This window comes from Papio anubis, chromosome 2 (assembly GCF_008728515.1).
Source record: "Papio anubis isolate 15944 chromosome 2, Panubis1.0, whole genome shotgun sequence".
NCBI classification, from domain to species: domain Eukaryota; kingdom Metazoa; phylum Chordata; class Mammalia; order Primates; family Cercopithecidae; genus Papio; species Papio anubis.
In genome coordinates, this window is record NC_044977.1 from 176,806,198 (window position 1) to 176,831,651 (window position 25,454).

The window sequence follows — 25,454 nt, forward strand, 5'->3', positions numbered from 1 at the left end:
AGAGATCAATGTAGAGGAGAGTTTAGTTGTCCCAGATGAGGCCATCCTTGTCCACCTTTCAGCCACAAACACAGCCAAGATCAGCAGCGCTCCCTACCTGACTCATAGCTGATGGCAAGTTGTGAGACAAGCCAAGACCAGTAGATCCATCCAGATGATCTGTAGATTCATGAGGAAAGATAAAGGCTGATTGTGTTTAAACCACTGTGTTTGGGGGAGTAGTTCGTAGCAATAACGGATTTTCAGCATTGTAGCTGCCAACCAGAGTCCCTGGGGACAAGTCAGAGGGTTAACAAAGGCAGAAAATGTGTGGGTCTTGATAATCAATGACAACTGTTTAGCATTACCCCTCAGCTTCCTCCATTTTCAGGGTGGTAGTCACAGCTTCTGGCTTACCTCGAGACTGCTGAGATCAGAAGTTCTCAGGCTTAGACTGCTCTTAATTCAGAGTGCTATGTGAACCGCTATACCTCTGCTTCCAAAATGTGATTTATAAAAGAAAATAGGGTCCAGCAGGCCATTTCTTATCAAATTAAGTATGCTGTCTCAAGAATGAAATACTCAGATCTCCTTTTAAATATAGCCTCTGAAATCAACCTACCCAGCCTGACACTTAAAAATCAGCTGATACAGAAAGGCAGGAAGGGATTAGTTAGCAAAAGTGGGAAAGTGAATAGATCAGAGACTAGATCATCAGAAGGCTATAAAAAGCATAAATGCTTAGGACAGTTCGCACGGAAAGTGAAAAGGGAATTAAAGACATGAACTGGTTTCCCTTTCATCTTTTTTTTATGAGCAAAGTATATCCTTGCTCAGAGAACGCTGTGTACAGCCAAAACTAATGTAATGCCATCAGTAGTAAATATTCAGAGGATAATCACAGGCCCATAGTTTAGTGGATTTCTACTTGAAGGTTGCCCTTTTCCCAGGGCATAGCCCCTCCCATAGAGAATGAGTAAACGCAGAAGGACCTAGAATTCCAATCCAAAGAGTTGTTGTGATTAGTAGATCAGATTCACAAAATTACAAGAATTTGAAGGAGTTCTACAACTCCTACAAACGTAGTCCCACCCCTGTTTAAACAGTTTTTACTCTACTGGATCCCAAGACTTCTTTCTTCTCTCTAATCAGAATACACCAGTAGCAAAGCTGCTCAGATTATTAGCAGTTCAGCAAAATTCAAAAGGAATATCTGAGCTTAAGATGGGTCAGGTACCCAGTACCAATAAATGCAGATAACACTTATTGAGCATGTTACTTATGTGCTGAGTAGTACCATGGTGTTTCTTCATTATCTCAAATTTGTTTTCTCAATTCCACGAGTTAGGTATTAACCAATTTTATAGATGAAACTTTGCAAGATGCAGTAGCTTGCCCTAAAAATTTCATAGCTTTCATAGTTTCCTGCACAGCTCAGAGCATAACCAAATCTGTATGATACCAAACTACTCTCTTCAACCAGCCGAACGTCATGTCTTGGCTTTACTCAACATTCTTTGCCTTCGTACTACACGTTCCTATCTGCCAAGTACTATCGCATTCACGGTTGTGTGAACCAAGTGTATATTCTTAGTGAACACCTTTCTTTGACAGAGCTTGGTGGAGCACTCCACTCTAAAGGAGGCCCTCCTTAGCTGACGAGTTTTCTCTGGGCTATTCTTTGCAGCCCCCTTCCAGCTCTTCCTTCTGTCAGATCTCCATTTCCTACACTTTGCTCCATGTTTGCCTTTTTTTTTTCCCCCCCTCCCCTGTCTTCCCCTCTCAGAAAGAACCACAGTGACTGCTTGAACTTTAGGATCAGATTGGCTCTGCCAGTAACTGATTGACCAAAAAAACCTATGAGATGGTAACAATGAGATAACATGGTAAACGCTCAAACATAAATGTGGGACTTCTATGAATATATCGATCTTGGTGGAAGAGTATAAAACTATTCCGGGATTCTTATCGCTGAGATAAAGGCTTTCATGGTGACTTCAAGAGGACTCCGTTGTATTTCCATAAAGCAATTATTTTTTATTTGCCTCATAATGAAGTACTTTCATAAACAGAATCCTGTCCCATCCTTGCCATTAGGCAGCACTTTGTAAAAGCTGGTACAAGTGTCACCCTTTTGATAGTCTTCCCTGAGCTTCCAGTGGAAGATATAGGGGACTGATTCAACATTTATTCAATCTCCTTCTAAAGTCCTATATTGCAGAGGCTTACACACTTCCAAAACTCCCTTGCAGTTAGAGTCTGATGTAATTTAAGGTGAGCCAGCCAGATGTACCTGCACAAAAGCTATAATTTCAAACAAGTGGGAGAAGAGTCATAATGAGAAAAATCCGTGTTTTCCCCCCCGCCCCCCCAATCTAGTGCAGATCACGATGGAGGTAGTTGGATTTAGTGCTGGCATTTCTTAAGGCAAATTCACAATTCAACAGGCCTCTGCAGATTGGAGCAGAAGCAGCAGCTCCCTGGGTACTCCCAGTTTTGGGGTAGAACTTGGACATCTGTCTCTAGCTCTCCCAATGATTATGTAAATCTTTAATTCTCTATAAACATTTTTCTTCCAAAATTAGCCAGAGTATATTCTACTCTCTGTGCTTGATTTCTAAACAATAGCTAAGAGGAGCTCTTGCTCTTTTCTGTACCTCCAGGACTTGTTCTTGCTCATAATTCTTGTTACACTGGACGTTTTATTACAGTAACTCTTGGATACGTTCATATTTTCCTCAAGTTGAAAGCTTGATGGAAGATGCTATGTCATTTTCACCTTTGATATTTCCCATAGTGCTTGGCACAAAGCATTTGCTGAATTGAACTGAGACAGGTTCCCACAGTAACACTATGGTAAGCTAAAGCCTAATTTTGAATTGTCACTAGGTCTTATTATTCCATATTCTGTGCATTGCTAAATTATGTTTAAACTGTTTTAAAAGTGACCATCTTTATTTGTGGTAGATTAGGTTCTTCAGAGATGCTAATGTATCCTCACTACTTCACTTCCTTGGAAGTGTAATATATTTCCCTGCTTCACTGACACTGGATTTGTGCATATGGCTGGATTTGGCTAACTGCAGTGGAGTATCGTCTCCAATATCTTCTAAGGTTGGGTTCAGTTATGCGATTCACTGTGGCCAAGCTGATGTCAGCGGATATAACAGACTCGTAAAATGCTCTTATGCAGCTGGGCTTGTGCTGTGTGCCTCTGCTATCATACGAACATTCCTCAGACAGTCCAGTTGTTCAAGAAAGGATAAGAGTTTCATGGAGCACAGCCACCCCCAGCCAAGTTCAGCCTAAATTAGCTACCTAATATCTCCCTTTTACCTGCAGATGCATGAGCGATAAATGCTTATTGTCTTGTATCACTAAAGTTTTGTGACTGTTTCAGTGCTGTGTCAATGAGTCATGTTTCTAGAGAATTCTTTCAAAGAAAACTGGATGTTACCAGAAAGAGAAGGCATACACTGGTATGAAGTTTAATACTTCCCTCTAGGACACTTCCTTCCTGCACAACCATCTTCCTCCTTGAGGCTCATCTCCTTCATTTCCATAGCAATACACATTACTCGTGCCCCAGTTACTTACTGACTTGACCTTATATCTTTCTGCATTATCAATAGATGGTACTCAAAAATTTTGCTTCTCTTCATTAAGCTTTCGTCTCTTTTAAAAATCATTTTCAGGTACTTGTATCGCTCTCTATGGAAAACTCCTAAATTCTGTCCAACCTTGAACTTTTTCTTAAGTCACAGCCACCAAGCTCTAGCTACCAACAGACTGTCTGTAGCTGGCATTCCTCCTAACATCTTACATAAAACTCTCCAAACCACATCCAGCAATGTTTCCTTAAAGAGAAAACAAGAGTGAGTTTTCTCTTACCATCTTCCAGGCCATCTATACACAAAATCGGTTATCGTTACCTTCCTCTCACCATACCAGACTCCAAATTTAATAATTACCACATATCTTAAGTGTTCTGACAGACATTCCAAAGGAAGTTACTTATTAGGTTAGTGGAGCTTCTAATTTGAAGGAATACTATTTGAAATCATTTTTGTAAAGCAAAGAGCAATTTTGATTATGGAACTTGTCCCTGAATTGGTTCTCTAATTTCAGGACTTCTACTCCATATGTTTTTCTTCAGCTGGGGGCAGGGTGATGATGGGCAGCATGTGGAGCATCATATATACTGATAGATTTCAGGTAGTCATTTGCAGAAGGGAAAGGACATAGGGAAACCGGCCATTGCTGCTTCAACCAGCAAAATTAAAGGCTGATGTCCTGTGCTGTTCTACTAAAAAATCAGTGGCTAATAAACATAAGCAATATTTACCTCGACTGGCAAAACAAGGATTAAAATTTACCATGCAGAACACAGCCCACAAAACATTTTGCAACTGGATAACTTTTTTCATTTCAAAAAATGTAACACTGTCAGGATTCATATAGGCATTTAATGAAGGATCTCTGAAGAGATCCTGGATGTAAATCTTATATCGTGTGCTTTATTTACTTTAATAAAATTCCAGCTTTCCTCTAAATTGGGCTATATTTCTATCACATACATTGAGAGAGGTTCTATCATGGATAGCAATGAGAATTCTGAGTCTCTAGGGAGAAGACAGAGCCTTTCAAAGCTCCTCAACAAGCTTAAGCTAAAATTGACTCAATGTTTATTTGGTGAATTCTAGGCATAAACAACTAAGTTAACCAAATATTGTAGGGTTTATTGACAAAACAAGTAGCGAAGTCTTCTTCCAGGCACCCAGCGTTGGTGGCGCGCACACATTTTCATGGTCAATTAACTGCAGAACCTGGGGATAGATATGTTTATTTTTACTGCATGGTATATTTTAGCTCCTATATACTACCCAAGTTTTTAGTGCAAAGGGTTATTGAGTAAGCTTCCTTCCCTGACTCTGAAGCTGACATTGTTTTGCATCTGGAAAGTCTTTCAGTCTAAAACTTTATCCAATTGAAACTGTCAATCCTCAGCATGCTGTAGTAATAATTAAAAAAAAATTTTAGAGGTATCCATTTGCATGTGAGGCAAGTAGACAGAGAAAAGTAACATTATTAGACCAGTAAGGAAAAAATCTGGAACACATTTTCTACCTTGTAATCACAATACAGCATCCCCTCCACCCAGTACCTCTACCAATTAGATTCAAACCTATGGTCAATATTTTTAATGGCAATCTTGAAACAGCACAACACAAAAATGCTGCATTTCACAGCATACATAATATTTATATGCATGTGTTATATGTATTTGCATATAATATCTAGGGCCGTGGGAGGGAGTGGGAGTCTAATAGAGTATCTGGAACTAAGGCACAAAAGAGGCGAGACATTGAGTACAGACCTTGCAATGTGACCTGAGCAGGTAAGAGGTTTGGATGTAGGAGACAGTCTACATCACTAAATGCCTTGACTACCCTGCTTAGGAACTCATGTTTTATAGAGAAGGCAGCAGAAAAGTCTTTACATAATGGAATTGAAGGAGTCAATGGCTGTTTATACAAGGCCTCTAACAGTGAAGACAGAAGAGGGGCTTGGGGTAGTGACAACGCTAGGAGTAAGCGAATTATGTTGAAGAAGGTTCATGGCAGTAATCTAAGTAAGAAAAAAGCAAGGACATATGCTTTAAAAGGCTTCTTTTTCTACCTGGTAATTCAATACAAGGTCCTTTGGAAGACTAAAGTTTTCATGCGATTTTTCTGAATGGTCACAGCATGAAAAAAACACACAGCATATCTGAACTCATGTACTTCAACAACTTCAAAGTCGAATTAAACTTATTTTTATAATAAACTTTTAAATTTTAATTTTTGTGGGCACTTAGTAGGTATAATTTTGGGGGTACATGAGATGTTTTGATGCAGGTATGCAATGTGAAATAAGTACATCATGGAAAATGAGGGATCCATTCCCTCAAGCATTTATCCATTGAGTTGCAAATGTCCCAACTATACTTGTTAAAAATGTACAGTTATTGACTAGTGACTCTTATGCAATCAAATAGAGGTCTCGTTCATTCTTTTTATTTTGGACCCATTAACCATGCCTACCTCCCAGACTCCCACTACCCTTCCCATTCTCTGGTAACCATCTTTCTAATCTCTTCAATTGTTTAGATCCCACAAATAACTGAAAACATGTGATGTTTGTCTTTCTGTGCCTTATTTCACTTAACATTACAATCTCCAGTTCCATCCATGTTTCAAATGACTGGATCTCATTCTTTTCTATGGCTGAATAAGACTACAACTGTTTGTTGTAGCACTGTTTACAATAGCTAAGATTTGAAAGCAACCTAAGTGTCCATCTGCAGATGAATACAGTACAGTACATATACACAATAAGTACATCATGGAAAATGAGGGATCCATTTCCCTCAAGCATTTATCCATTGAGTTGCAAATGTCCCATCGCACCTGGCCAATACTTTCAATTTATGATGGGATCATGGGTATGTAAACCCATTGTAAGTTGAGTATGTATATGTATAAATACACATACATACATGTGTAATTTGTATGTACCTTTATACAGTTTCACTTTTAATTGACATGATTGTACCTATTTATGGTCCTATAGAGTTTTAATTGTCAACCTATAAAGGAAATCAGTATATGGAAGAGAAAACTGCGATGGCTCACACCTGTAATCCCAGCACTTTGGGAGACCGAGGCGGGGGAATCACAAGGTCAGGAGATTGAGACCATCCTACCTAACACAGTGAAACCCTGTCGCTATTAAAAATACAAAAAAAAAAAAAAAATAGCTGGGTGTAGTGGCCAGCGCCTGTAGTCCCAGCTACTCAAGAGGCTGAGGCAGGAGAATGGCGTGAACCTGGGAGGTGGAGCCAAGATTGTACCACTGCACTCCAGCCTGGGCGACAGCGAGACTCCGTCTCAGGAAAAAAAAATATATGTGGTAAGTCAAAACTATTTTTATTATACCTAACCTACCAAATATCACAACTTAGCCCAATCTACCTTAAATATACTCAGGCACTTAGACTATAGTTGGGCAAAATCATCTTACAGGAAGCCTATTTTATAATAGTGTTGCATATCTCATAGACTTTATTGAATACCGTACATTACATCAAAATTGCAAGTTTCTCACATTGTAAAGTTGAAAAATCCTTAGGTCTAAGCATTGTTAGTCTTAAAGACCACATCTTTATATATCTGTCTCCATCTATAGAGATACATAGATACACATAATCTTCAGCTTTTGACTAGAAAATTCTAAATGAAGAAATGTGAATATATCAGAAAATATCACCTTAAAATGATATAACTTGGTTATCTATATTTGAAAAATGACTATAAATCCTCTTGATAATACTAAAGGAAAAAATCTTTCCATTGACTTTTTTTTAACAAAGAATAAAAAACTATAGAATATTCCTATTAAACTAACATCAAATCTCTAAATGGAGGATACAGGATTTAAAATATTCCATAATTTGGTCAGAATAGCATAGAAAGTTTTTAACATTCATAAAAATTCAAATGCATATTTACTTATGTTTATTAAATATATTAACATCTTTACTGAAGTGATTTTATATTTAAACTTCATACAAAACAAAATAAAAATTGCCTGATTTAAGTTTTTCAAAATTTTTTTCTTCATGTCCTCAGTTATTTATCTTAATAGTTATAAGAACAGATTTTTAGATCTGAGTCACTTTCCCTACTCATTGTAAGAAGATACACAGTATAAACTAATTTCTAAGACATGATCGGATAGATTCTGGTGTGTAGACTGAGAAACCCTGCAAAATTTGTAAGATGATACTTAAAATATAAAAAATATAACTCATAAGAAAAGTAAAAACTACAGGACCAGTGCATTAAAGCTGTTTGATTTTCAGTTGGCTCAATTTTTCCATAAAATTGGAAGTAAAGTGTAGTTAAATTTTATCTTTCTATCTTTCATACTACTCGGTCCTTCTTTATAATTTTTCTAAGCTCCTTACTAAGCATTTAGAGAAATCACTCGAAGGATATGTACCAAGCATCAAGAACAGTGGAACACAATAGATGCTCAATAAATACATTGTTTAATGAATAGGCAGAATTCTCATGGGAACTTATCTCTGATCTTACACTTGTTAACTCACATGATAGACGTGATTAGTACCAAACTAAACTGCCACAGCATTCTAGTCTACCTCAGTACACTTCAGTGTGTCAGCTCATCCCAGGTTGTACTGACAATCTCCATTCGGAATTAGGCAGGTGATACTACAATGATTAAAGCAAGCTCTGCTGTGGTACTGCCAGAATTTGAATTATTCCTATCCTTAAAACAGTGAGGCACTACCATTTCTAGAACATCCTGTAAGGGGGGGACACTTTCATAAGAAAGCATAATTCAAGGACAGATTGTAGGAAAAGTCTGACAATGGAGGTTTAGCCATCTTGTAGTCACAACAGTAAATTGACTTTTTTTCTTTTTCATTCTGAACTGATGATCTGGCCAGCAGAACCAAAACTAGATAGCAACTTACAACCCTAACTCTGCTAGATTTACGCAAGACAGAGGAGGTAGTTCCCTCGAAGGCAATGTTAGGAGAGCCATCAAAATGTTCATCTCCCCTAACATGTCTTCCTTATTAAGCTGTCCTTATCCTGAGAATTCCCCACACAGATCACTCATCAGAAGTGGTGGTGCTTGGCTCTTCCTGCACATCAAAAGCCAGATAAAAAGATGATCCTAGGTCTTTACTGCAGACCAACTCACACTTTCAGGATGAGTAGTCATTCTGTAAAACTACAAGTGGGATAATGGACAAAGAACCACGATGTCTTCAGGAAGCCACAATAAGCATATAAGTTGTCCAAATCAAGTTCATGCTTTAATTTATTGATTCAGCAAAATAATATGCATCCTACTATGTGATAGCAACATCGTGAAAACATACAAGAACAATCAACACCATTATTTAACATTCAGTACCAGGGCTTGCTTCATGGGTGTGCAACCTGTGCAGCTGAACAAGGCCCTGCCCTCAGAAGGGTATGCTTGGTTTAATGCTCAGCTGTCAGCATCTTAAGACTCTGGGTAATTTTGGAACAAGGAGCCCCACATTTTTATTTTGCATAAGTTTTTTTGTAGTAGCCAGGCTTGGAAGGTTGAAACTCAAATATGACCCTAGTGTGACACATTGTCCCCACCTTCATCTCCCCTGCAATCTACTGTATCATAGGGAAATTGTAATGCATCATCCCTGTGCTAAAATTCATCAGCTATTTTCCCCTATGCATTGCGTCATTTCTCACTGTCTCTCTCGCCTCTAGCTTGACATAATCTTTTCCAAACCCCCCCCACCCCCCACAATATTGGTTTCCTATTGTAACTGCCGAGACAGGGGAAGAAAATGTCATAAAAGTATCTGAAAAGGGTACTCATGCTCAGGTGCCAGGAAATAAGTTCCTGGGAAAGCTGAGAGGCTAACCTTCTAATTTTAAATTGGAGTCAGACATAAAAACTGACTGTATTGGTTAGATGACATTGGTTAAAAGCTATAAATGGCTTACAAACAATTACATCGTTCCCCATTCAGAGGAGGAGACAAGTATATATATCCGGGGTCTCCAGGAAGGAAATTGAACATGGGGCACCAAGAATGAAGAGGTGGTAGAATATATAGGCACAAGACACCAGGGACAAAGAAAGCAGAGAAAATACAAGGAGGTGGGAATGCTCAATTCACTCTCATTAACCCTGAGCACCAGGGATTCAAGATGTGCAACCAGCACAGTCACAAGCTCCTGAGCAGACAAAGGCCTCATGCTTGGTAATGCTCTACTGTTGCCATCTTGAAATTTTTAGTAGTTTCTGGAAAAGGAACCCCACGTTTTTACTTTACACCAGGCTCTGCAGATTATGTAGCCTGTCCTACTTAGCACTATATAAAGTGGTTAACATGTACTATCCTATTTAGTCCCTGAAAATCCACAACCTATTACTGTGATTTTTTGTTGTTATTGTTTTTTTTGCATGAGGAAACAGGCATGGAGCGGTAAAATACTTTGCCAAAAGGCACATCACGAAGAAGTGATGAAGCCAGAACTCACATCCGGGTTTTTCTGACTGCCAAGCCAGTGTGTTTTTAATGACAGTGATAGGCTGGCTTTCCAAGTAAAGACAGGAGCAGATGGCTCAGTCGGGTAGACCGCAGGGGACGTAAACAGGATTAGCAGAGGACAAGGTAAGAAGGTTGAGTACATGAGATCACTGTAGTCCCTGAATGATTCTAGACTCTTTCCTATGGGACAAGGGGAAACATGAAAGTTGACATATTGAGAGTTGGACTTTAGGAATTCTATTGTGATAGTGTTAAGGTATTTTGTTGAGCAAACAAAAAGGCATGGAGAAGATATCTTGGGCTCATAGTCCTTCAAATATGAGGTAACAGGATGAATAATAATGAAAGCTAATATTAAGCATTTACTCTGTGCCAGGCACAATGCTAAGCACTTTACAGTATTTAAGCATTATACCAGTCAATCCCCATCACAGTTCTGTGAGGTAGGTAGTTTTTAACATATCCTCATGTTATTTGATGGAAAAATAAAAGGAAAGCAAGTTTCAGTAACTTGTTCATGGTCACGCAGCCACTGAGCGGCAGAGGCATTATTAACTCCAGAATCGGTGATTTAATCTTCAATAAGAATATTTAAAAGATGCCATTTTTAACTTAAAGCATTCTAAAATATATAAAAACTAAAAATTACTAAAGAATGCCATTTTACAAAGGAATCCAGAAGGATAGAGTTTTAGCAGATTTGAGAACCTATTGTAAAGGAAAACTATTTTAAATCCTTTAGTTCTTGGCACAAAAAGAGACGCAGATCAATAGAACAGATTGGAAAACTGAAATAGTTTTTAAAATTGTAACACATAAGTACCCCAAAATAAAGTGTTAGGAGGAATTAATTAGAAAAACAGGATAATACTTTGAGGAAATGATCAGGTTAGATTCATACTTTGCATGGTGCACTAAAATAACCCCTACACGGATTAAGGAGTTAAATACAAAAAATTGAATGACAGTAAAGCCAGCAGGAGATGGAATTAGAATATCAGATTTGTGAGAAAACAGTAACTTCAGCTTTGAAGCAGTGGAATAAATTATGCAGGAAAAGACTGACAGATTTAAATACAAAAAATTTAAAACTTCTGTACAATGAAAAAAACGGCAAGACTAAATACAAAGGACATTATACTGAAGGCAATATTTGCTTTCCATGTTACAAAGACAGCTTTAAAACCCAAACCATGTTACCCTTATTCAAATTTACAAGGGAAACATCAGATCTCAAATATACTTAAAATATGAAAAAACGGATACACTGAATCATGAAGAGAAACTGTTCAGCCTACCAACAATTAATACACATGTGTAAAATTTTAGGTAAAATATCCTATCTCAATAACTCCCCATACTCCCCTTATCCCTACAACACCCAATGTTGTCAGAATTAGATTGAACCTGGTGTACGCATTCCTTACTACTGGCATTGTAAATGTATGCAGACTTCTTAAAAAATAGTAATACAAACTAATCAGGCTCAAAGTCGCATGAGTGTTTTCATAGTCAGCAATTACATTTTGAGAATTTTATCTCCTGGAAATAGCAAAAGTAGATGTGAGCGAAAAAAGATGTTCATCTGTTATTGTTTACAGTGGCAAAATCCTGGAAACCTAAATACCCCAAATTATGGGAATGGTTTTATAAATTATGAGAGGGACTACTTGTTACAGAGGGCAAGCCATTTGAAGATTTTTATTTTTCAGGAGTTTGGTCCAAAGGGATGAGGAAAGAGACAGTGTGAAGTAGCTTGAGGGGAAAACAATATTAAGGAAAAATTGTCATTTCTTTCGTTGAAGCCTGGACATATTTATCAATTGAGGGGGGAACAAGATATTAGAGGAAATAAGAATGAAATTTTGAGAAGGAGAGAGGGAGAGAGAAGAAAGGACGGGGAAGCGGGGGGGGAAGAAGGAAGAGAATGGCGAGACTGCAGGTGCAGTGACCTCTGAGGCATGAAGAAGCCTCAAAGGCAAACGTGGAAAAGTTTGCTTTGGAGACAAGGGATGTGACTTCCTCTGAGAGAAAGTGGAAGAAAGAAACATTTGAAGTGAAGAGAAGGAACAATTTGATCCTCTGAGAATTTCTGACTTGAGTCTTTCTTGGTCTGGCAGAATCGGATACCCTTGGCACCTGTGATGCTGTAATTCTGTAACATTTCACAGTTGTTCACTCAGCATTTAGTGTGTCATTTTCCAGAGTGCCACCAGGGGGCAGGCTGGGCACTGGCAAAGGACTTCAAAGAGACCATGGAAAAAAGTCTTTTGCTTTCAGCCCAGGGGTCCATTCTTTATTTTTGCAACAACATACTGCATCAAGTCCAGAGCAATTTCCTTAATGGTTGTGTTGTGGGTATGGATTTTGCTCCATAAACTCAAGTGTGCAAGAAATGTCACAGTACTATATTTTCTCTAAATAAAATTAAATCCAACTGCAAGCCACCATCCTAGACAAGGCTGCTGAAAGTCACTCAGTCGTTATTACAGCTCCCACAGCCCCAAAGGATTCTGTAGAGGTAATGAGGATCTTATTCAGTGCTCATGTTTAGGTCATTGCCATCCAGTGACCAGTGAAATACTTATGACCTGACCCAATATGATGTCTTAGTACACTGACAGTGCTGTATCCTTATCTGTTAGGATATGGGCAGAAGTTCCAATGTCTGGAACACATGCGCGCACACCTCCCCCCGCTCCAAGATAACTCCTTAGGAATCATCCTCAGCTTCCCTGCTTTGTGTAACCTATCTGTAGAAATTGTCTCCTGTACCCTCCTCTGGCTTGAGGGAAATTTCTCCTGCTTCCTCCTGTGCCTGCCTGTTTGTTGCCTCTATGGTCTCATCACGGGCCAGCTTAGGTTACTAGAACATCTAGGAAGATGGACATCTTCAGAACACACAAACCTCAGGAGAGGCATGAAGCCCAGAGGCCCTGTCTAATTCTTGGAATCCGGAAAGGAGAAAACACAAGACCAAAACGCACCCACACCCATATGTCTAAATTGTGTTGCCACATTTGCCACAAGGTTACAGTCCTTAAAACACCCACTTGACAGTCTGACAGCGTGAGACAGTTTTTCGGTAGATGACAGAGCTCAAGCATCCCTCAAAGTTGATAGTTGGGCCAACCCCAGAATTGTTGCCATGGAGGAGCCAAAGATGAGACAAACTCTCAAGGAGCTTCCAGTGACACACACACAAGTAATCAAGGATTGATGAATTTAGGTAGGAATTGCAAGCTAAAAGCCTGAAGACCAGATCCCACTGACAAATGTGTATCACACGTTTCTAAATTATTTGCCAATATTGAAAACATTAAAAACAGTTCATGTAAGCATCTGTATATTATCTACCTTCTCTTAAAAATAAGACTTGGCAACCCCGACCTGCATTCCTGCATGGCAGTCATGATTAGGAGCTGAGTAGAGGTTTGTTCCCTTTAGCTGGGGCTAATATACTTCAGTGTATCCCAGTCCCCATCACTCCCTCCTGTGTTATGCTCGGGCTCCTCGCATTTATGCCACTTGTCTAGCTTCTATATGTATTTGGGTTTGCAACTCGACTGAGTAAACCAAATAAAACCATAGAGACACAGCAGTAAGTGGCCCATAAGTATTAATTAAGCTTCTGCCTTTCCTTGATGTTCACCCTGATATATTTGGAAATTCAGAATTATTTCACTTAGACCTTACATGAACAGACACTAAAGAAACAGACTTAAGTGATAAACTTGGCTCATGTGCAAATGTTACACAGAAAGCCAGTGGCACTCCAGTACAGAGAACAGTATACTTTTGCCTCATGTGTGTGTCTATAGAACAATAGACCTGATGTACAAAAAGATGCTCGTGAAATGCAGCTTTTTAGCTATTCCTTGGCCTCATTTCCTATGACTGTCATCAAAGGTGCCCAGTGGATCAGTCGGTCACAAGTAAACAAGTGTTTACTGTTGTGAGCTGTGGGTGGCCACTCGCATGAAAATTCCTCAGATAACTGGTCTCATCCTGGCCTTAGGCCTCTGAGGTCGGCCTCAGTCTGCAGTAAATGCCAGCTTCATTCTTCTCTATTTTAATTTTCAAGAGATGGGCCAGACTCAGAACGTATGCCGCAAGAAATTAGAACAGTCCAACAGAAATAGAAGGGGAGGCTGTTAAACTCAAGGAAAGAAAGAAATTTATAATGAGGACATCTGTACTTATCTGGCTTTTCTGGAGAGTTCAAGTTACTATCCATAAAACACTTATATCTATGAAAATGTTAAGGCCACAAAACAACATATTAGTTAGCAAATAAGTAAAGTAATAACAAATTATTCATTGAAACATGCTATGAAACAAAGGAAAACTCATCATGAACTTCCCCTTAAACATGCACATACAACAAGAATTTTATTGGTACTTTTTGTTGGTTGAAATTGTATAAATCCAGTGGAGTGTATTTAGAAAGACAACAATTAACAACTGGAAAAGAGATGAGCATAAAAGCAAGAAAAGCACTGAATATTCCCTGCCCTTCAGCTGAAGGGACACTCCAGCTTCAGCAATCAGCTGAAGCTGGCCATAATTATATCAGAAGTACCTAAGTGGCTTCTTGACCCTTAGTTGCAGAAAGGCGTAAGAACAAAACTGATTACCATTAGAATGCATGACAAATTGTACATAATATCTCTACCTGACAGAATACTTAAAATAACATTTTATATTAGCTTTTAATAGTTCAGGGAAAGAGCATATGATGTCTACAAAACACAGAATATTCATTAGCTAAGCATTCTTGAAATCTACATCCCAGCCACTATCCAAATAAGGGGAGCCTCTTAAGTCATATTTAGAACTATTTTCTTTAAAAGGCACTTTGATATTAGACTCTTTAAACATAAATTTTAAACTACAGCTTGAAAGTGATATCTACTAGGAAACAGGATTTTTTGAAGGATGTACTATAAATTCTGTAGCATAAGGTTTAAAAAAGAATCTAATCTTTGAACATTTTTTAAAGCGCTGCACCTTTGAAGACCCAGGTGCTTTTAGTTCACAATCCAAAATTGAGTGATTGAATATACTAATGTCAAAGACAATGACAAAAGAAAATCAGAATTCTGAAAAATACACAAGCCTTCAATTGTTGTGAACTTGTGCACGTGTGTGCATGTGTGTATGCATATCTACAAGTCCCTAAGAGATCAGAAGACATATACAGAACTGCTGTTGGAGTGGCTTGAAATATGTCCAGATACTAGACACACAAAAACACATTCAGAAAATAAATGGGGCATGGAAAGAGATGCTAAAACCCTCCCTAAAATCCAAAGCAGCAGCCTGTGTGGATGTCTTCACTGTGAGGTTTCCACAGCGACGTTTCCACATCACCCTACCCAGATTATGCAGTCTCATCTTCAAGTGCCGTTAATCAGAAACCTGCCAGGGAGAATACTAAATTCTTAAGATATCTGGGATATCAAGTTTTATCACCAAACAATAAAACCCATCAAGTAGATTTTTAAGATTTATTTCCCCTCTACTATTGAGAAAGGAGCCTGTTATAAATAACATTAGTCACAAATCTGCAGGACAGCAAATGAAAAAAAACAAAACAAATAACCATAAATGAATACGAAAAGACAGCTTGTTAATTACTTTTAAGAATGTAAATTTTGTTGGCATAATGTAGAATTATTTATGAAATATTGACAAAAGAAATCTTCTCTATCAGAGTACCGAGTAATGATGGGGCAAAACAAATGAGTGGAATTTTCAATTACATTCTCTGGGTCTAACATTTCCCATCTTATCTTTGCATTCTATCCTCAGCTTCCTCGTTCTCAATATCTGATCACTGTCGGGCAGCTTCAGAAGAAGGAAGCATACAAACTTATTTCAGGAAGTTACTTTAGAAAGCAAAGTATAGGGCTGGGTGCGGTGGCTGACGTCTGTAATCTCAGCACTTTGGGGAGGCCAAGGTTGGGTGAATCGTGAGGTCAGGAGTTGGAGACCAGCCTGGCCAACATGAGTAAAACACCATCTCAACTAAAAATATGAAAAACTAGCTGTGTGTAGTGGTGAGTAGCTGTAATTCCAGCAACTCAGGAGGCTGAGGCAGGAGAGTCGGTTGAACCCCCAGGAGGCGGAGGTTGCAGTGAGCCAAGATTGTGTCACTGCACTCCAGCATGGGCGACAGAGTGAGACTCCATCTTAAAAAAGCAAAACAAAAAAAAGCAAAGTATAACTCTACCACAATGCCGGAAGCTTTCAGGGAAACCTAGGAAGCCTATTTGAAGATCACTATGAACCACCACTAGCAATGCCTCTAAACTTAAAATCAATGCAGATACTGTGTGTATTTTAGCAAGGAGGGAGAGGTGGGAAGGGATGACATTGAACACAATACCTAGGAACATGTCATAAGAGAAAATAGTTTGCAAACTAATTGAATATTGTATAATGATCCTTAAAGAATGGTACAAGATTAAAACATTTTAATATTTAAAACTTTAAAATTCATCCTTACAAAAATTGTGTTAAATCTACATGCTATATTTCTCAAGTAATACGTGTAGATAATTTTAAAATGGTAAAAATGTACCATATTGGGATTAATGCTTAATTTTTCTGGCTCTTGGGAAATACATGGTTGAAACCTGGATAACTTCTGTCTAGATAAAGCACTCGGGGAAATCTGTGGCTTCATTGGATCAATTAACTCCACTAAAGTATCTCATTTTATTATTGTTTTCACAAACATACACTAATTATAGAAAATTTTCAAACTGAAAAGAAATATAAAATCACCTACAACTTTAAAATATTTTGGCACCTCTTATGTACCCTTAAAGCATACACAGTATTTTATATGTACTTATGTACATTTAAGCATAAAATTTCGATATTGGTATAATACAGTGGCTGTTTTAAACCCCTTTTTAATATGAATTATTTTGAAACACAATTTTGTCTGGACACTACAAATTGGTTTATAAGTTAATGTACTAAAATTTAACCAGTTCTCTATAGTTGAATATTTAGTTTCTTCTGAAATATTTGCTATTTTAAAATAATGCCTATGAATGTCTTAGTAGCTTCCCCCAATATTTCTATAACTATTTTTAAATAATACATTTTTAGAAAAAATTTGCTGAAAGAAAAATGAAATTAAGATATTTGATATGTTTTATAAAGTTGCTTTTCAGAAAAATGGTACAAAATTTACCCAAGAACAGCTTGCAGGAGTCTCCTGATGCTCACCAACAGTAGACATCAACATTGAAAACTACAGTGATTTGTCAATTTGATTAGTGAAAGATATCCATTACCCAGTTTCCAGTGTTTCCTAACTCCTCTGGGCCAATTTACTCAGTACAAGAAATCACATAGGTTGAGTTAGAAAAGTGCCTTAGGATCAGACATGGAGGACTTTGGATGCCAAAGAGACAAGATTCAATTTGGTGTAAGACATGGTGAGATTTTATTCTGTGGGACAGTGGTTCTCAAGGAAATGCTACCACCTGCCTAGGGAATATCTAGGAAATTTGGACAAATGCTTTGGATTTTCATGATCTTGAGGGGGCTGCTACTGGCATTTAGAAGGTGGAGACCAGAGGTGTCAGCTGCCCTGCACTGTGTAGAGTTATCTTGAGTGACATTGAACTGTCCCATGTTTTACACAACTTTCAAATGTCCTAGTAGAAATGCATAAGGTGTAAGAAGCCTGATTATAATTATTCAAGCACAGAACCTAACTGTTTTACATACCAATGCCAAATATTTTGTGGCCATTTTTAATAGTTTTCTACTGTGTAAAGCAAGGGAAAAATGATTTCTTCAGAGTATTCACAAAAGTTGTTCATCATTTTTGAAAAGTATATCACTAATACCATACTATTGCTGTTATTTTCATCACCAACATCACCTACTTATAATAGTGTGCATTCATGAATAGCCTACATTCACTGTTTCTAAGAGTATATGCAAGAATCTTATCACTTATGTCTTCCAGTACTGTCATGCTTAAGCATTTACATATTTTTATTATAAACTTTCACATTGCATTATAAAGTCTTATGTTGCCCTTTACAAAACTGTGTATAAGGAGGTCATGTATTCCATTGGTTTCATTTTAGAAGAGTAAAGGGTATATTCTCCTAAATATTGTGTTTTACTATAAATAGTGGTCATTGACTCCGACAGGGTTGAGACCGGTTGCTATATGGGACTAGGGGATGGGAAGCAAGTCAGACTTCCAGACAGAAGAGTGACATGATGAAGCAGAGATGGAGGTAAAGAGGGGCTGACAGTAAAGAAAATAAACTGGAAAAGGAGATGGCAGGAGGCAAAGAGACCAGAAAATGAGACAAATACAATCTAGGGAAGTAATGATGAAGACCTTAAGATATCAATAATGAGCGAGTCGGAAAGAGGAACATCTTATGGTGGGCATCTTGAAAAGAGAAGTCATTGGAACTCAGATCCAGTATCACAGAGTGTCATCGTATTGTTACAGGCCACAGACTAAATTGTGTTCTCAAATAGTCTCATGTATGCACACATACTTGCAAGCACACATATACACTTACACCCTCCAACTCTCTAGATTCATTACCAAATAATCCCTCTCCCCTTCTGCCACCAAATGGAAGATTTTTCACACCAGCGAATCTGAAATCCGACAGCTCAACCTGACATTAGTCTGCATCAGAGGGGCAAAGCCTTGTGATTCTCTATTCAAGATAAACACTAAAATTTCAAGTGTGCTTTACACTACAGGTTATAAATCATACACTTGCATTCTCATTCTACAGTAAGCATAAAACCACATAAACAATATGTATATATATACACATATGTCTCCCTTCCCCCTTGCCAAATTCATGTAGACACCTCGACTTGCAGGAGGAGAATGATAGGAAATTAAGAAACTCAGGACCAGTGACAATTTGTCTGCAGCAGGCATTTTTTCTATTCGGTAGCAACTATAACAAATGAAGTTGTTACTAGATCAGGCAATGGTTGTAAGTGGCAGAAAAGCATTTCCAAAATTAAGGGATGGAGAGTCCAAGATGGACAGTAAAGAAAATAAACTGGATATTTACCGTATGATCCACTTTGGCAAATATTGGGGATAAAAGAGAATGTCCCAATTCCTGTTCAATTCCCAATTAAGATAAAAAGTGCATTACACGCCGGGCGTGGTGGCTCACGCCTGTAATCCCAGCACTTTGGGAGGCCGAGGCGGGTGGATCACCTGAAGTCAAAGCCTGGCCAATATGGTGAAACCCCATCTCGACAAAAATACAAAAACTCAGCTAGGCATGATGGTAGATGCCTGTGATCCCAGCTACTCGGGAGACTCAGGTGGGAATCACTTGAACCTGGGAGGTGGAGGTTGCAGTGAGCAGAGATCGTGCCATTGCACCCCAGCCTGGGCGACAGAGCAAGACACCATCTTGGGGCGAAAAATGCATTATATTCTATATTATATCCATATTCAATTTCAATTTTTTAAAAAACAAAGTAAACCAAGAGTAAAAAGTCCCCCAAATATATGAGTATCCAGTTATTCTAATTCCTATCAGTCCAACAGTACTGAGTTAGTGAAACACAAATATCACATTCTTCATTTTTTCTTAATGAAAAAACAATTTCTAGCTTAGTGACCATACCTTTCTCAACTTGTAATTTCTTTCCCTACCCTACCAAAAAATGTCAGCCACATTCCATCAAAGTGAAAAAATGTTCCTCTAAATTCCCACATTGTCCAGTTCCTGTTTCTCTGAGTTACTTAACATCTGATATGTATTCTTAAGCACTTTGCTATTTTGCATGTGACAAAAATACAAGACAAATCCCAAGGTCTATGCTAACTGCCTGAAATAGGTAAGGGCACAGATAACACCATCCATCTCTCCCCATCTTTGCTACCTGATAAGGTTTGATAAGAGGTAGAAGACTTCTGTATTGGTCATCTATTATGTTACAGGTTAGGAGGTTTGAACCATGAATAAACAGAAAATGACCTGAAGCTAAATAGGACATGCTGCCAAGTGAGGCAATCAGTGACTATGACTTAAAGGCTCTGCCCTCTTCCTTCCAATTAGACTGGGGCAAAAATCCCAAGCTCTTTGCCATGGGAGACAAGGCTCCATGACCCTCCCTCTGTCTGTTACTCTTCTCACCTCCCGTCACTGTTTCTTTGCACCCCTGTGGTCATGGAACCACATTCTCCTCTTTGAGCCTGAGTCCTCATGCTGTGATTCTTCCTGGAATCCACTTTACAATTGTCCCCTGACTGGCATCTGCTTATTGTTCAAAACTCAGCTCTAGTATCACACATTGGGGTAAATACCCTTTCTACTTTCACTGGCACAGTTAATCTCCATTCAGGCACTTCTTGGCTACCTTGTGATTGTCTCTCTACTCGTTGTCTCTGGGAATATTGAGTTTCTCAAGGGAGGAGACATATCCTTTTGATGTTTGTATTTCCAGTGCATAGTTTAGTGGACATCAGCAAATGTTTGTCACTTATCTGAGCAGGGAGTTTTTGTTTTTTTGTCTTCTAAAGGCTATGGACCACAAAAATTGCTTAAAAAAAAAAATCCTTTTCCCCCTGAGGGTAAGGAGGGGTTTGCAAGTCAGAGCTTTACTAACCAGGGTCATAAAGTCAGCTGTGCTGACTTGATCTCCCTCAAGAGGGTAGGGAATTGCCTGATTTTGTTGGTGCTAGCCTGTGAGAATTTTCACTCTACATGACCGACCACATAATCCCCAGTGGAACTCCCATGGGTTCACTTTAAATATGCATTATGTTCATACATCTGGAAAGTGGGATCAAATAGTGTTACTTGCAAGACTCCATAGTTCTTGGAAATCTGAATTAGAGGCAGGATTATAACTGGCAGGGCCATGCTAGGCGAGGAGTAGATGAGACACAAGCAGTCCCTAGAGCCTGGGGCCTCTCCTCACACTGTATGATCAGCCCCAACAGCTGTGTGTGAAGACACTTCCAAGCACATTTTGTTCGATGTTCAACTGAAACCCATTGCTAGCATCTCTTCTATGTAATCCCTTTGGGTGTAAGACATAGGGCCTTTGTTGAAGACATAAGGTCTCAAGCTCACAAAAAGTATCAGATTTAGACTTTTAACATTATTTTCCAAGTAAGGTGATACAGCAGCCCAGATGCAGTAGCAGAGTTGAAATAGTCATTCATCACACAACTCTAACCTTGTGTCCCATGACCAGATGGCACTTCCTGAAGTACACTGTGAGCCAGAACTTCTAACAAATTCCATAATTATCTTACAACCTAATTGTTTTGAGAGTGTGTGTCAACCATGTTAATTTGTTAAATGTAAACAACGTCTACAACTGTTTGGCCTGTCATTACTTTTTAACGAACTAGAAGACACTTCTCTAGATAAGAGGGCCTAGCAAGCACAGAATTATTTATAGGATCAACAGATAATGTGCACTGAATCAACTTCATCAAAAAGAAAAATACCATTTACTTATTACTTACCAAATTAAGTTTTGCCCAGAACTCAGGTCCTTCTTCCATCTCTCTGAGGCTCGGTGGAATGTACCAAAAGCAAATATTGGCATATTCAGGCTGAGAATTAGAAAAAATTTAAAATTGTTATCCTAAGATTTATCTTAGAATGCAATTAAATACTTTGAAAACTTAGTTTCTTTAAGGGTTACCATGTGTTATAAAACTTTAACAGATCACAATCTTAGAGTAACAATCCCTTCTGCCTTCTGATAACATCCTATTTAAAAATTTTCTTCTCCATAGTGTGCACCTAGCGGGTTCCTTCATCTTAATGTGAAAATAGCAGGAAAAAAGTTAAGTTTGAAGCTGACTCAACCCAGCTTTGTCAGTTCGTGCCTGCTTACATACATATATGCTTAGAGATGCCCTGGATCCTTTCTCTCCATCACTGATCCTTAAGTTATTTGCTATATCATCATAGGCTTCCGATAATTATTTTTCTTAAGGCAGCCAAAGTTGGCCCCTACACCTGACAAATGCAAAAGCTTTGATTACCTGTGAGTTGATAGCAGCACGACATGCATGGGCTTCGCTAACCAGCACTACTATGATCCTAGCCAATACTGCTTTTGAAAAAAGAGCATCACCTTGACTCCCGGCTCTCAAATGTCAGTAAAAGTGTGAATTAGCTAGAAGACCTATTCAAAATGTAGATTCTGAGTTCCTATGTTCAAAATGTCCAGTGTCTAAGTCCATCCCAGAAAAGGCTAAAGAATTGGCAGTTTATGAAGCATGTCAAGTGATTCTGAAGTAGGCAGTGTATGTTCTATGAGAAACTGTCATCTACACTAAGTAACCGTAACCCAGTCATCTTCCCTGCTGGTCTTTCTAACAGGCTTTAGCCCAGCCTTTGTCATGCAGACAAGGCTTTGTCCTCACTGGACAAAAATATAGGAAGTTCCATGACCAAAAGACTTGTACTCAGGACGAGGAGATTTGGGACATTATGTTGGGGGTTCACAAATTAGACATACAGAATTGTATTCAGGAAAGATTGAGTCATACACATCTTCCTCATTGTCAGTTTCACACTGACAATATTTGAACTGATTTTCATTTTCTGCCATAAACAGTTTGTAATAATCAATGTTATAACAGTTCTCTAACCATCAGAATTATGCTCTAGTATATAAAGTTTCAAAGCATTTCATAAAGAGAAATAGACCTATCTCATATCTTAAAATCAAGACTGGTGATATATATATTATATATAATATATATTATATATGTAATATATGTATTTTTTATATATATATATATATAATGTTTTGAGTTTAGTGGATTTTAAATCATAAGTGAATGCCCAGAAACATTCCCAGTTCAACAAGGTAAGTTCTTGATCTTATCATTTCATCTCTGAAATTAACATTCTTATAGCTCTGCTCTTGTCAAGTCCAATAAGTCTTCAAAATAAAGAGTTAAAAATGAAACACTAATTCAACTCAATTTTCACAAACACTTATGAGACTACAATCATTCTTACAAATTACACAATTTATATGTGGATTTCTGATGTATTGAAAGTAATGGCAAAAACTACAATTACTTTCGCAGCACTGTCACTAGATTGTGTTATGTCAGTTATCGATTTATTGCCTCTCAGCTACAAATCTACCCTTTTTGAGTGTCCTAAAATAATGTAGGTGGACTCTGCAGATATTTCTGCCTTGACTTCTGGTCCAATCTTAAACTTTGTCAGCAGAGGGTGCTGGAGAGACACTGGAGAAGGAAGGAGGAATACCTTGTGTGCTCACTTCATGGGTCTCCTACAGAATCTGTGGTTCTTTTCAGCAGCACTGGTAACCAGAAACCAGAGCACATCCCCACCCATGGACCCCAGCAGCTTCCCCCAGTACACCCCTTTCAGGTGGCATCACAGCAGACAGGCAGCAAGTGAAGGGCCCATAAATGGCTTTTCCTGGCATACTCCCCTCAGGTGGTCTCATGAGAGATGCCAGCCAGGCCCCTTGCCTTGGATGACTTCTTTGGCACTCCTTCTGGGTAGCTTGCAGTGATTTCCAAGTTATGGCATGGCCCCTGTGGATGGCTTCCCTCAGCAATCCAGACTAGATTTCTAGTGAGTACCACCAATGTAACACCTCAGTAAATTTTTGTTATCCCATGAGCCAAGGTCATACTCTCTCTGAAGAGGTCTAGACCTCAGTCCTGCGAAGGGACGGCCTTTCTCTTGGGTGCTCTCAGTTCCAGGAGTGGTGGCTGCTCTCTATATCTGCTACTCCTGTTCATTTTTAGGTTTTTCATTCTCTCCTATGAAGCAATCCTCCAATCCCTTAATTCTTGATACATTTCCCACTTCACCATGCAGTTCTTCTGAATGGACTCTAATACGTGTCACCAAATTTGTTATTCCCTTTCATTTGCATAGGAACATTACAAAACAGTTTACGATGTTTTATCTGCTGTTATAGGTTCTATATTTTACAAGTTAGGACTTAGATCTTTTACATTTTTTAGTAAGTTTCGGTTTAGCGATAGATCTGATTCCTTTTGCCCAAACACTTTTAGAATGGAATGGCTTCAGTGCTACAACATTTGAAAGCTTATAAAGTCCTTCTGACAGTTCATTTCATTGGAAGACATTTGATGCTTCATTTGGAGTATCTTCGCTTTGGCAATTTCCCAAATCATTAAGAGTTGAAAAACATACGTTTTGAATTTCTGCAAAAGTATGAGTTTTTCCTGTCTCTGCCTCTGTAGCTTGTATTTTACATAATTTTTAAGAGACTTCAAGGCACTGAGTATTTTCAGAGTAAAATCATTTATACACCACTTAATTCTAATTGCTTTACATATATGAAAGTCTGACTACTTGGGTGTCCTGAGAACACATTTAGTCTGTTCTAAAATCCACAAAATTAGGAAGGTATTGCAGGAGTCCACGTGTCTAGTGAAGGGTACAAAAATTCCGTAGCAGCAAGTGCATTATCATAATCTTTAAAAATTCACAACAAAAGAGTAACGTGCCATTAAAAAGAGTTTGAATACATTTTATACTGGTTTTCAAACAAAAAATATATAAAGTTCTTTATCAATTTCAGGAAGAATTATCAAATTTTGAGACCATTTGGGAAAGAAATTAGTGGTCACTAAGAGGTAGCAGCAGCTCACATTCTGAGTCATATCAAAAGAAATTAATCTCCGTTGCTTTATAATGTCATTGGATCAGAATAATAAAGCTAGCACTGTTTTGTTTTAATAAATATATATGCAGAATCCAGCACACAGATTCAATCATGCAAATATAGACTGAAGGAAAAGCTGGAATGGTGAATTTTAATTGACTTCAAGCTTATAGGTGTTAAGATTAGACTTGAAAAATTTCAAAGGCAGCACTGGATAGCACAAAAAGCCTTAAGTTTTGGAGTTGGAAGGATGTGGCTTTGAATTTCAACTTCATCAGATCTTTCCTGGAATGAGTATCAAACTTTCTCAGTTTCTGCTTCCTAAACTATAAAATGTAGATGATGTCTGCTCCACCGGGTTGGTTTGATGATGATAGAAAAAATGTGTTTTCAAAATTCAGTACCATGTCTGGCACACAGCAAGCACCTGTAGTCAGTGACTATTATTTGGGGCCATAATGGTAAAAAGAGATGTCTTTTAAAGTGAATGAGTAGCTCCATTAAAATGTGTACTAGTGAGGTACATCACTGTTAATTTCTTGCTAATATATTTGAAGGGAAACATTAAATAATGTCCAACGAGGGGTAACCAAGGTGTCCAACTTAATAAGCAAAAGTTTGTGTTACAGATATTGACTAGGCATCGGGATGAGAAAATGAC

General features: G+C 38.3%; 1 protein-coding gene across 1 annotated transcript in view; it reads right to left on the bottom strand.

The window, feature by feature from the left end:
• GADL1 (glutamate decarboxylase like 1) overlaps window positions 1–25,454 on the bottom strand; it is a 170,211-nt gene that overhangs the window by 32,101 nt on the left and 112,656 nt on the right. The window contains exon 14 of the mRNA XM_009201845.4: window positions 21,618–21,707. Within this exon, the coding sequence (XP_009200109.1) occupies window positions 21,618–21,707 (90 nt within the window). The remainder of the gene's footprint in view (window positions 1–21,617; window positions 21,708–25,454) is intronic.